Below are 14824 nucleotides of genomic sequence, written 5' to 3'. Positions count from 1 at the left end.
GAAATCCCCATACGGGGAAAATGATTTGTTTACTCCTAAATTGATCCGAGGTGTTTTAATTTTTTCTTCTAGTCATTTTCAACGTAGCGGCATTTTGTTTGATTATTAATTTTGTAACTTAAATACAGGATGTTGGTTTTATATTCTGATCTTACAGACGCGCTGACAAATTTAGTCCGCCATTTCTAGTTTAGTCTACCAACTCTAAGTACCAATATTAAAACGAATGGATTATCATCACATCATCAAAACTCAGACGTAATGGAAGATCACAATAACATAGAAAATTCAGTGGGTGTTGAGAACTAAACAAACAGAAGTAACAGAGACGCGAAGAATAAAAAAAGAGGACGAAAACGATAATTCGTTGATGCTTTCCCTTTTCGACGTATTGTTAGGGTACATCACCAATCTGCAAAAAAACAAAACTGATGATTCCCAATTGCTGATTAAAAATGAAAAACAAATAATCGACAACAGTGGTGAAAATTTGCTGATCACAATGAAACATCCTTCAGTGGTAGCAGATTTACTCATTTAAAATGTATCGGTGAACAGCGTAAAGGAGATGAGGACAGGAAAACATTATGAATGTGGATGGTGGATTGTATACAGGGTGTAATCGATAAGGCGATTATGACGTTATTATTGCAGGTATCAAAAAACTTAAAACTGATATCGAAATTACTTTACCTAATGAGCAAAATGACAATAATAACTTTTTAAAAGTATAACGAGAAATATCTAAAAAATTTACTATATACACTCCCATATCAAAAAGGGAAAATGGGACTAGTAGAAGTTAAATGTCTAATTCCGGCAAAAGACATGAATGCGGAAGATGCGGTTAAAACAAATTAATATTTGAAATACAATGCAAAAAATAACACTTTTGTCATAGATAAGAATCATGACTATTTTTTCCAAATTCAGGGACAACTAAACGTTGCAGAAGCAGAAGTCTGCTTGTTTGCTGTTTGGACTGGAGTGAATCATTCGTTAAAAATAGAATATATAAAAAAGTATGTAACGTTTAGGCAAAATAAAATGATGGACCATTATCAAGATTTTACATAAATTGCCTACTGTCAGAATTGATTGATTCGAGACTTCAGCATTCGATGTCCATCAAGGACCCATCCTATATCATTCAAGCGATTGAAAAAAAAGAGATAAATCCAGTGCAACCGATAAAGCATCAAAATGCTAGCAAAAGATTTATTAGGTTTATCAATATAAATCTATATATTATTATACATAATATAATAAATCTGTAGAAGACGCGAAGACTGACATCCGCGCGGACGGAGTCGCGGGCGGAAGCTAGTCGGAAATAAATATCTTTTGTTTTCATTTGTGTATTTTTCTATTTAATAATTTTTTAACAAAAACATTACATTTTTTTTATTATATACAAAATTTGTTTATCCGTTTTATTAGTTAAACTGAACAACTTTCACTAAGAAACTTAGGTCGAAAAAAATGTATAGAGTTATGCATTTTGTATGGAAAGCTTATTTTTTTTTATATTTCGTCCAAATTTCTTTGTAAAAGTTGATCAGTTATATAAACATGAAGTTGAAGATATCAATAGAAAGTATTCGCAAATTTTGTGTACTGATAAAAAAAAATCACCCGGTGTAATTTTCACGAAAATTGTTTCAAATTGTCATTTTTGGTACTTATTACGAATATTAAATTATGCATACGAATGATTTAATTTTTAAAAATTAAGTGGAGCAACTTTTCCTTAGTACATTTGTATTATTTACATATAGGATGACAGGATGCATTTGTTTGCACTACTAGACCAAGCCCTTAATATGCCAAAAAGAACATAGTTGTTCCCAGATAGATTTGGAAATTGAGAAGAAAGATCGAAATCTAAATTTTGAAAAATGAAATGTGTGAAATGAAAATCATCAACATTACATTTTAAATGTAGTTACGTGTACGTTTGAGATCTACACGAGAAGAAATATTGAAGTTGATCTTCATTCAATTTCATTTTATTAACTTACTAGCGACCCGCCCCGGCTTCGCATGGGTGCAATGCTGATACTAAATACACTACAGAAAAATTGTGAACGTTGTATAGGTATAAAAATATAGCGGCCCGCTCCGGTCTCCGGCATCGCACGGGTAAATACATAGCCGGGCGGCCGCAAACGCTACGTCCTGCAATTTTTAAATCTGTAATATCTTCGAAAATATTCACTTAAATCATACGGTGTAAAGGGCCATATAGATCTATATTAAATGAACAATGTATCCATGGTATTTAATTGGTTAAGGATTAATGCTGTATTGGTTAAAATCGCTTCGAAAATTAGCCATTATTGGTCGTAAAAAGTAAATGACAAAAAAAAGTTATTGTGGGTTATCCATAAGAGATAGACATATACCATCGCGGACTTTTCTGTAGACCTTTTCAATGTGTATAATACTTAGTACATTATTTTGATAAAACTCGTAGGGTTCAGCCTGCGTTTGCAATGTAAGCGGAATAAATGTAATTTTTTACGACATCACATTAGAAACCTCAAAAATAACAGTACTTCTCCACTACTTAATGGATCTTATTATACATATAAACCTTCCTCTTGAATCACTCTATCTATTAAAAAAAACCGCATCAAAATCCGTTGCGTAGTTTCAAAGATTTAAGTACAAAGTACAAACACGTACAAAGGGACATAGGGACATAGGGACATAGGGACAGGGAAAGCGACTTTGTTTTATACTATGTAGTGATTATAAACATGTATTATTTGATGGATTCAATTTTACTGTCTTCTCCATAAAAGCATTAACTATTGACATTCACTTATATGATTGGCAAAGGTATTAGTTTCCATGGAAAGTCAACCACTACAGCTTTTATTTCAGAGTTTTTTAAAGTGAAACTTTTATTACATCGTCTCAAACTTTTTGGTCTGTGTAGCGCATGTCGCGTGACGATCGGCTGACGAGTAGGTATAAAGCAGTTTTCGGAACCGTACGATAATTATCGTACAAATACGATAATTTTGTGCCTAAGTTTCACTTTTACCGTGGTTTCATAAAACCACACAACATTTTTATTTAATTAAAATGAAATGAAAATTTATTTGTCAGTCTTACTTGATACGGCTATAAATAAGAAGTTCAGAAGATAGATGAGGGGCATTCTTGTACCTGAAAAACCAAAGCGTCCTGCACTTGATCGATGCAAGGAATCAATGATAGGAATGGATAGCTCTTGCAAGATTGATATTCGCATTTTCCGTATACCAATACTAGAAAATAAAAGGGATAATTTTTACTTAAACTAGAACTTAAATTTTTACACACAATTTAAGACGTATAACTATAGAGTTCGTATTTATATGCATATATTAAATATTGAGAAATTACAGATTTAACGCATTCAAAAGGCGTAATAGTCCAGTCTGTGGGGAAATGTAAAAGCCTCTGCTCTACAAAAGGTGGCGTAGAAAATGTTTTGAAACAATATTGTTTAGGTATGAAAGGTTAATAAAAATCCAAGTTTTCGACCTTGACGGACCCAGGCGCTAGCCGCCATCTTGAATTAAAGGTGCTAAAATTAGGTATATTTTAAATAACTTCTCAATTGTTTACTAAATCACAAAAGTGTCTATGAGGGGTTCAAAGAAGACAAAATTACCTACATTTTTTTCATACATGATTATTCTGTAAGTCTTAAAGGTAAAAAGTTACAAGCGACGGAAATAATAATATTTACAGAAATCATATAATTTTAATTTTGTTTAAAAATTGTGCAGCAATCTTTTTTTATTCTTTTTGATGGCCCGGGCTGGTTAATGGTGGCTTCTTCATTATCGTCGCTGAAATTTTCTGTTTCATTGTCTGTATTTTTAGTTTCCAACCATGAAATTTCGTCGATTAAATTTACTTTTTATTGATAACTTTACGAATCGTTCATATCGGATATCTTCTAAGGATTCCTTATCCATGTCCCCTCCGTAAAAAGTTACTAGAAAGCGTGCTCCAGCGTCTTCGATTTCTTCTGGTCATGATGACGAAATTTCATGGTTGGAAACTAAAAATACAGACAATGAAACAGAAAATTTCAGCGACGATAATGAAAAAGCCACCATTAACCAGCCCGGGCCATCAAAGAGAATTAAAAAAATGATAGCTGTACAATTTTTAAACAAAATTAAAATTATATGATTTCTGTAAATATTATTATTTCAGTCGCTTGTAACTTTTTACCTTTAAGACTTACAGAATAATCATGTATGAAAAAAATGTAGGTAATTTTGTCTTCTTTGAACCCCTCATAGACACTTTTGTGATTTAGTAAATAAGTGAGAAGTTATTTAAAATATACCTAATTTTAGCACCTTTAATTCAAGATGGCGGCTAGCGCCTGGGTCCGTCAAGGTCGAAAACTTGGATTTTTATTAGCCTTTCATACCTAAACAATATCGTTTCAAAACATTTTCTACGCCACCTTTTGTAGAGCATAAATACCTACAGACTGGATTATAAATAGATAGTTTGAATATAATTGACATGTGGCAATAAATACAGGAAAGATTGAGTTTTACATCGTTTGAAATATTGTATCATTTTAATATCCTGTGCATATTATATTACCGAGAAATGTTATCTTCAGAAATAAAACCAGTTAGCTTTAAAGTAATCGTTCAGTAAAGATGCTGTTTGTTAGAATCGAATTTAAAATATGATTGACTAGAGGATATTGCATCCTGTTTCTTGTTTAACAATCTTTTTTTTTTGCTTCCTAGAAATTGACTTATAAAAAAAAGTTATTTGAAGATTTCTCTTATAACCGACTTCAAAAAACAAAAAGTAGGAGGTTCTATGATCGCCTGTTTGTACTTTTGCAACCAACTTCAAAAAAAGTTTCTCCATTCGAGTCTATAATATTTTTAGGTTTGTTGCCTTTCGACTGGGTGAACCGATTTTGATGGTCCTCTTTTAATTTGAAAGAAAGTGCCGCAGCCATACGGTTGGACCCATTTAAATATTCTGCAGTTCTGACCAACAGTAGACATTTGGATGCGATTTAGTTTTTTGTTAAAAAATAATTATTTTTGTAAATCCTACGATATATTACTTACTTACCCATATCTTATTTCAATATACAGAACATGTGCAATACATCACTAGGAATTTGTCTTTGCTTAATAAAACAAATACGTACATAATGTACCCTAGGCCTAACCCTTGAGATATATTGCGGTTAATTCAGCCTTATTTATGTCGACACAAAAGTGCGACACACTTTTACGCCCGAACTGGATTAACTTTCCCTTTCACTTATTTTGAAGGGGTTAATATATTATTATAGTACCATAAACTGTAAGTAGTGCAAAATAGCACCTATACAAATATATTATTCCTTGCTATAGTCTGTGGTATACATATAAAAACATCTAAAGTAGGAAAAATTAGATTCTAATTACGCGTACTGCATTCATGCCTTATAGCATAAGTATACGTTTTGTGATTGAAAATTTTAACTAGCTTCGGTCCGCGACTTCACTCGATCGAACTACATTTACCTGAAAATTGATGACTAGCAAAATCGGATCATAGAAACTTTACCGCCCATTTAGACCAAAAAATAACGTGATATTCAATTTCAATTACATATCTATAAATCAGTAAAATAATCATCAGTTCAGTTTTCCGTCTTATATTCAAACTAGCCTACCGCCCGCAGCTTCGCCCGCTTTGTCTAAATCCTAATAAATTATATACTAAAACCTTCCTCTTGAATCACTCTATCTATTATAAAAACCGCATCAAAATCCGTTTCGTAGTTTTGATTTAAGCATACATAGGGACATAGGGACAGAAAAGGCGACTTTGTTTTATACTATGTAGTGATATTATTAAGATCTTTCTTCAAAATGAAAAACCATCTTCACGGAAGTATAAATTCATGACAAATATCACCCTATTTTAAAGAATAGGTACATATATCGATAGTCAAACTTTCAGAATAACCAATAGCATCCCGAATTTGTTTGCGCAACCGGAAAAATAACGAAATAAAACGTACATATCCACATAAATTCCTCTAAATCAGATGAACGTGCCAATTTATCAGCGAACTTGTAAGTTACGAACATCTTGTATGCTGAGAAAGTTTAGTAGAATTCAATAGAATCTACAACGATAAATAACCCAAAGTTTGAATAGATAGCGAAAATATTTGTTCGTGCGGTGACGATTTTTCAATTTCCGTCTGCCCTGATCAGGAGATATTGAAGAATAATAATTATAAATTGAATTTTTATCTGTTTCAGGTGAATATTGGTTTGAACTGTGGGCGTAATTCAATAGCTTCAGAAATAATGTTTTTGTTGTGCGATCTTGAGTGACTAGGTTGTTATTTATAGATCAATTTATCCTTACGAATTTTTAACTGAAATATTATATCTTAAACTAGTTGGGCTCTGCGGTTTTGCTCCCGCTCCTATTGGTCTTAGCGTGATGATATAATATAGCCTTTCTCGATAAATAGGCTATCCAACACGGACCAGTAGTTCCAGATATTAGCACGTTCAATCAAATAAACAAAGTCTTCAGCTTTATAATATTAAGTATAGATAAAGCATTAGGAGATATTGGATTTGAAAATGTAGGTAATAAAAGTCATATTAAATTTATAGATATTTTAATAACGAATACTTGAAAGGAAAATCTTAACTAAAACTACACAACTATAACTATAAATATGTAGAATATTGGAATCTCTTTGAAGTTTATTACAGTTTTTATTATTTATTTAGAAAATATAAAAAGCACAAAAAACTTAGACTTATTACAGTGATAAATCACATCTTTCGTTAGATTAGACGTTTTTATTTTCTTCTACGTTATTTTGTTATTTCAACATGGTTTCTTTAAATTATCTAGTTTACTAAACTTTTCAAATATTCTGTCTAAACAGATTATGTTTTCTAAATATATAGAATTTTCTGGAAAGAAAATAATTGCTACTCGAGTAAAAAGAGACTTACATGTTTTATATGAATTATATTTGAAAACTTAATATAATACTTACTTGTAAAGGTACTTCATAAAATTGGAAAGCTAAAAAAATTATGTGTTTTTTGTTCTTTTTTAAGTAGAATATGTTCAATTCGTTAATAAAATATTATTGAAATACATAGTTTTAATATTTTATCTATGTAATAATTATATTAACAGTGCTATATTTAAATATGTTATTAATAAGTTAATAACTGTCTTTTTATTATAATCCAGCTCTATAAAACAGTTTGGCCAATTTTGCAGTTTCTACGATCCCAGCCCAGGTTTCTTTGTTGATCTGTTCGATATAATCTGGTGGCACTTGGAACAAATAGGAGTAGCCCGGTAACTCCAGGGTGTAGGAAAATGGTACGTGAAGCTGAAAATAACGTAAAAATGTTAGTGTTCCATCATCAAATATATTATATTGGTAAAATAAAAACAGGAACTTATTATAAATGAACCTTGAAAATTCTATATTCTTCTGGACAAAATACTGTAAATTGCTTTTATAAAACTTATTGTTATAAAAATTTTCGTGTCTCGATTCCCATAATATTTTGTTTAGGTATCTGGAATCTCAATTTTAAGCAAAAGTGTGTTCATTATTGTTCTTATCTCCAAGGTGAAAACTTTTGTTAGTTGCGGAATAGTATGTTAATTTTTTATTATTATTTTTTTCCTTTCTGAAGAAAATTCAAAATAAAATCGATAATAATCTTCCACGCATATTCACGTGCCAATGATTTGTAATCGATCTAAATTTAATACGATACAAAAAATGGATGCATAAAATACAATTATTTATCACAACGATTACGCAGACCGTCATTTGATGATAATTCCATAGCTGATACCGATTACAATATTGTGATAATCGTTTTTGTGGCGTGTATTTATAATATTAAAACACGTTTATATTATATTTATGTTTTCTCTACATAAGAACCATCCTCGTACTTCAAGGAATATAATAAAAAAGAATTATCTAAATCGGTCCACCCGTTCACACGTGATGCCGTGACTACGCGAAACAGGTTTCATTTTTATATATTACTAGCAGTCCGCCCCGGCTTCGCCCGTGGTACATATTTACGTTTTCTCTACGTAAGAACCATCCTCGTACTTCAAGGAATATAATAAAAAAAAGTTGTGTGGTTTTATGAAACCACGGTAAAAGTGAAACTGTTCGAACGGTTCCGAACACTGCTTTGTGTAGCGCATGTCGCGTGACGATCGGCTGCCGAGTAGGTATACCTACTCGGCAGCCGCGATACACGCGACATGCGCTACACAGACCAAAAAGTTTGAGACGATGTAATAAAAGTTTCACTTTAAAAATAATTAACGAAATCGGTTCAGCCGTTCTCAAGTTATGCGCTTACCAACACATTTTGGGATTCATTTTTATATTATAGACTAGCGGTCCGCCCCGGCTTCGCCCGTGGTACATATTTACGTTTTCTCTACATGAGAACCGTCCTCGTACTTCAAGGAATATAATAAAAAAAGAATTATCGAAATCGGTTCAGCCGTTCTCGAGTTATGCGCTTACCAACACATTTTGCGATTCATTTTTATATATAAGATTATTAAAGCGTTGGAGATTGCTTGTAAAGTTAATTATTATTATAATGAACTTCACGACTTCGTCCTGAATCAGGATTTTATGGAGGATAGATCTTATTCGCGAATATACAAGTGAACGATCGTTAACCAAAAAATTGATAAAAAGCTGAATACGCATAACCAAAAGAAATAACATAAAAAATGTATTCCAATCCTCACCTGTCCATAATCCTGCGCACTACCCGACGATTGGTACAACACCAAATTACTATTCCCCACTTTATAATAATCCGCTTTAGACAGTTTCAGCGCATCCATCGCCGCGCCCATCGCCGCTCCAACGTAATGTAGCTCCATGGCATTACTCGGTAATGTCGCGTTACCGTATCCATACAATACGTAGTTCCCATAAGAATGAATGTTCATGTAAATCTGGATCCTTCCAGAATGTTCTAGAAGGATGTCACGGATGATGCGTGTTTCTGGTTCGGAGAAGGCATATGGGCCCGGGTAAGTGTTGGAACAAGGGTCGGGGGAGACCCCTACGGTGTTGAAGTTTACGTCGAAGTTGCGGTTGCCGTCTACGCCGTAGCAAGTTTCGTTGATCTCGGGACGGTAGGAACGCGTTCTGCGCCAGAGACGCTCCTGTGGGTATTATTAGTTTAGAATATAGATTTTTTTGTATTATATTTTTATGACAGATACACACATACACACACCCACATTCTCACGCACGCACACATTTATATAAGCAGAAATATACACACAAACAAGAGACGCTACCTGGGTGTTATAAAAATTTGTTAGAATTTATAAAAACTCTCATTGCTCTTCTCTTGAAAATCAAGTTAAATGAATAATATTTAGAACTGAAATAGGCAGTAAAATTTAGTTTATAAAAGTAGTTATTGCCCTAAAAAGAGGTGTAATCTAATAAATCTTTTTTAACATACATAAATACAAACCAAATACAAAACTTTCTCAAATCATTAATTAATAACTTCACGATTCCACAACTTACATTAGTATGGGAATATTCATAACCATCCGGATTGGCCAATGGTAGGATAATCCAGTCCACATCCAATAGATCTCTCTCATCAGAAGCCAAGTCCTCCACAAGTTTATGTATAGAGTACAAAGTGACTGGGGTCGTGACCCACTCGCGCGCGTGTAATGCCGCATCCATGAAGTAGATCGGCTTCGTAGTGTCGGCGAAGTTTGTTGTTGATATCTGGAATCAATGATATAAGTAAAAAGGTGTAATGTTACAGATCCCTCTCTTCAGAAGCCAAATCCTCTACATTTCTACAAGTTTATGTATAGAGTACAAAGTGACTGGGGTCGTGACCCACTCGCGCGCGTGTAATGCCGCATCCATGAAATAGATCGGCTTCGTAGTGTCGGCGAAGTTTGTTGTTGATATCTGGAATTGAGGGTATAAGTAAAAAGGTGTAAGGTGAGTGCTCCGGGAGTGGTAATGTGGCTAATTAGCTACTTTATATTGTTGTATCTTTTGCTCATGATATTTGAATCATACCGATTTGACTGACCGGTTGGCTTAGTTGGTAGTTGCCCTGCCTTCCAAGCCAGAGGTCGTGGGTTCGATTCCCACCCGGGGCAAATATTTGTGTGATGAACATAGATGTTTGCTCTGTGTCTGGGTGTTAATTATCTAAATAAGTATTTATTTAAAAAATTATACATGTATGTTTATCAGCCATCTGGTTTCCATAACACAAGCAAAAGCTTAGTATGGGATCAGATCGTGCCGTGTGTAAAAATTATCCTGAAATATTTATAATTGTTATTATACCAGAAATGGCAGTCAGCCTAGTGAGAACTGGGATGACTAATCGGAGTGCCGTTTTTGATGATCGAATTTGGTTTTGGTCACCTATCTACACCTTTTTACTTAAATTATAAATATAAAATAAAATTATAAATTATACATTTATAATTATAATTATAAATTATAAATTATAATTTATATTAATAATTATAAATTATAATTATTATAAATGTCATAATAAAATTATAATAAATCTGTAGAGAGGCCAATTCTGTACATGAAATATATTTAAAAAAAAACTATGAAGGGGTGATAAGGGATCGCTACTGATGCCAAAAATGCAATAAGTAAAATTTTTGTCTGTCTGTCTGTCTGTCTGTCTGTCTGTCTGTATATTCGTTATAGAAACAAAAACTACACGACGGATTTTAACCAAATTTGGCACAATTATTCTTCATACTCCTGGGCAGGTTATAGTAAAAGAATCATGTAAATCGGTGTAGAAACACCAAAGTTATACATGAAAATATACGCTATAAGTCATCGCGCGTGAATACAGAATCATGCCATAAGGATTATTTTTGTGTATCAGTTGCCGCGTTCGACGCGCTTCGCGGCGGGAGCTATAAAAAGGCGGCGGGTCTGTACCCGTTTCGCGTTGTCACGGCATCACGTCTGAACGGCTGAACCGATTTCGATAATTCTTTTCTATTATACATATTCCTTGAAGTACGAGGATGGTTCTTATGTAGAGAAAACGTAAATATGTACCACGGGCGAAGCCGGGGCGGACCGCTAGTGTCATAATAAAATTAAATTGGATGTGTGTATGTTTATTATTCCGTCACGAAAACTACTATACGGATTTTGATGAAACTTTACTGTTACATAAGTTGTATCAAAATAAGACATGAGCTATAGAAACACGTGATTTCCGCACGTCACAGCTAGTCGGATACAATTTTACACAATATTACTACAATATATTATTATGTACAAATAAAACCAGTAAGGAAACTTCATACAACACGTTCAACGTACAGCGCACACAAGCACTCATGTTTACGAGAATCATAAGGGTATTATTATATCTGTCAATTGTAATAATACACTTACGATTCTTGTAAACACGCTTGCTTGTGTGCGTAAGCCATTTCATTTCGAACGTTTTGTATGAAGTTTTCCTACTGGTTGTATCTGTATACTGTGATATTACACACGTTACCTTCAAGTATTTAATGGGTCGTCCTTCAAAACTGTCACCAGCAGTGACTATAGTGGCAATGTTTGGATATTCCCTCGCTATTCTCTCCATGTACGCGTTTATCTGTAATATTGGTAAAACCCTTTAGATTTTGGATGATATTATAAACTAGCTTTAAATTTAAAGTATTTTGTAGTGAACGAAATTCTTGCCACTCAATATTGTTTATAATCACTCATCTGCTTTCTCTGTCCCTATCTATGTCCCTATGTCCCTATGTATGCTTAAATCTTTAAAACTACGCAACGGATATTGATGCGATTTTTTTAATAGATAGAGTGATTCAAGAGGAAGGTTTTAGTATATAACTAGCGGTCCGCCCCGACTTCGCCCGTGGTACCTACATGTTTAAACTATCCTATCTCTCAAGTTGGATCGAACTGCACATGGTGTGCGAATTTTATAATAATCGGTTAAGTGGTTTAGGAGTCCATTGAGGACAAACATTGTGACACGAGATTTATATACTTATATTAAGGTTTATTATGTTTTAGACAAAGCGGGCGAAGCCGCGGGCGGAAAGCTAGTAATACATATAATAATATTAACCTCTCTTTACAAACCTACCGTATTTTTGTCGTAATGTTTTAATATAATGTAATGTACCCGGTCTATGAAACATTATTTTTACAATGATTTGATTTCTTTATAAGAAATAAATCAATTTTATACATATCTTAATATACGAACGTTTAAATCGCTATATCGATTTAGAGGGATCAGAGATAGTTTCTATTTAATAAACTTAAAATAGAAACCATGTTAAAATTCTACTAGAATATAAATTATACATAAGTAGGTAAGTCGCAGCTTCCCTCTTTGACTACTGATACGATCTTAATGAAATTTAATTAAATAGATAGCTTTCAAAAGGAACTCGATTTTAGTGACACCAGCCTTGTGGATAAGTATGCATTTTGTTAATTAAGAACTTATCTAATCGTTTATCGAATAAATCTCAACCGCTTTCGCCCTCAATTATATATTTATTTCAATAATAGACCAAAAATAAGACTTAAATTCAACATTAGTCAGGCCAGTTTTACGACTCACTGATAAAATTTATCTATCAGTAGTCAATTAACCCTTTTTGTCATATTATATACTTATTTCAATCGAGCGAAGACCCGCGTCGTATAATTAAATTAAATTATGATATACTAGCGGTCCACCCCGGCTTCGCCCGTGGTACATATAATTTACGTTTTCCGGGATAAAATATAGCCTATACCAATCCCTCTAAGTGATGGTAAAAGAAATTTTGAAATCAAATAAAATACAAACATACAAAAATACAAAGGTTTCCTCTTTATAATATTAGTATAGATAATTAATAATTAATTTAATTATATAAAACACTAGCTGTTCCCTGCGGTTTCACCCGCATTGCTTCGCTCCTGTTGGTCTTAGCGTGATGATATATAGCCTATAGCCTTCTTCGATAAATGAGCTATCTAACACCGAAAGAATTTTTCAAATCGGACCAGTAGTTCCCGAGATTAGCGCGTTCAAACAAACAAACAAACAAACTCTTCAGCTTTATAATATTACTATAGATATATTTTGTACCATACACATATTATCTAGATTTACTATTTGAACCTAAACTATTGACTTTACTATATCGACCTGCTCCAATTGGTCACGTTTTTAACCACTCAATACACATTTAAAACATTTTCAACAGTTAAACAGAAACATTTTACCTCAGCGTAACGAGGGTAGTCATTAAAAGGCATCGCACCATTGCTTCTTCTCATTTTGTAATTGATCACGTCGGCTTCATGATTCTCCAGCGCTCTGTTACAAATAATTCTTTGTATCAATTATATGAACCGTTTTATCGTTATATGAATTGTGATAAAGAAACTCTGGAAGTAATGTTCCGGTCTGTATTTAAAGCATGGGAAATTCGATTTGTTAATGTATCGAAAAATTACCATCATTATTATACCTAAACCTATTCAGCATTGGCATTCTGATGCTCTCATTGAAAATCCAAACATAGAAAAAACTTTTCTAAAAGACTCTGAATTGGTTGCTTGAATTTATTTCACGCTTGTAATATGTATTATATTATTTGACTCAAATGATTCTGTTCACGACGACAAGAAAAATAATGTAGCGATCGAAGAATTCCATTTTTAAATCCTTCTAGAAAAAAGGCGCCTACTTTTTTATTTTTTAACAATACAGCCGGCGCGCCGCTAGTCTATTCAGCCAGTAACTTTTTTTAACTTTATTTTTTATTCGACCTCTTTTGTAAAACGTAAAGATTATAAAGCCCTTTCATTTAAAAAGTTCTATTAGGTACTATTTTAATATTAATCCTGATTATTCTAAGTAATATTTTTTACAATACTCACTGAACTACATCGTCTAATTGTACATAGTATTGAATGCTATGACTTTCCAACGTACTGAAGAATTCCGGCTTATTCTCCGGGGTAACCATGACGACCGCATCACGTACGGCCGGCAGACCACGTTGCCACACATCTAGATTCAATTTTAGTTCCAGTTCTTCCAGTATGTTGAGCTCTTCATCGTTATTTAACACTACGCCATGGACGGAGCAACTAAAACCGACATATTATTTTATCCTACGCTTAATTTTCAGTAGGTAAGTGAAAATAAAAATAAATATTTATCCGTGAATGAATTATGTAAGAAATAGATAATATAGTAGGTATATTTTTGAAAAGCTGGTTTAATTTTTTAAAAATTAAATTAATACCCTTCATAGATATCATGTTTCCCACTCCACACAAAATTTAAATTCACAATTAAAACTATAAAAAGTAATTTTACACCCATCTTTTTGGAATCAAATTACTCAATGCACGATCGGCATTTTACAACCCAGACAAAGTAATCTCTTAATTTATAAAATTTATCGATATTATTTATTGTCTTATAAACCTCAATTGATAATACGATATAACGAAATATGCTAATCGTATGTATTTACTATTAATAACGTTTTTAATAAAATGTCTTACAACTTCGTCATGAAGAAATGTTATAAGAAATAAGAACACTTTTTGTTTTGACGGACAAAACATACTACATTGTATTTGCCCGTAAGTTATAAGATAAAAAAGTGGTAAGTATGTAAAAAATTAAGATAAAAATATTTCATTAATCAAATCCTTCGAAAC

General features: G+C 32.9%; 1 protein-coding gene across 1 annotated transcript; it reads right to left on the bottom strand.

Moving 5' to 3' along the window:
• Window positions 1-7249: 7249 nt before the first annotated feature.
• Window positions 7250-14522, bottom strand: LOC149479090 (carboxypeptidase B-like). The gene is made up of 7 exons (XM_089708581.1): window positions 14401-14522; window positions 14030-14242; window positions 13370-13463; window positions 11625-11726; window positions 9629-9841; window positions 8827-9252; window positions 7250-7417 (listed from the first exon to the last, which is right to left on the bottom strand). The coding sequence occupies exons 1-7, from the start codon at window positions 14478-14480 to the stop codon at window positions 7262-7264; spliced, it is 1284 nt and encodes a 427-aa protein (XP_089564707.1). The 5' UTR covers window positions 14481-14522; the 3' UTR covers window positions 7250-7261.
• Between the last annotated feature and the right edge of the window lie 302 nt (window positions 14523-14824).

This window comes from Colias philodice, chromosome 21, assembly GCF_061535455.1.
Source record: "Colias philodice isolate Cphi_HAF_F1 chromosome 21, ilColPhil1 Martin Lab GWU primary, whole genome shotgun sequence".
NCBI lineage: Eukaryota > Metazoa > Arthropoda > Insecta > Lepidoptera > Pieridae > Colias > Colias philodice.
Note: the sequence above shows the minus strand (reverse complement) of the source record. Positions and strands in the feature narration are given on the sequence as shown.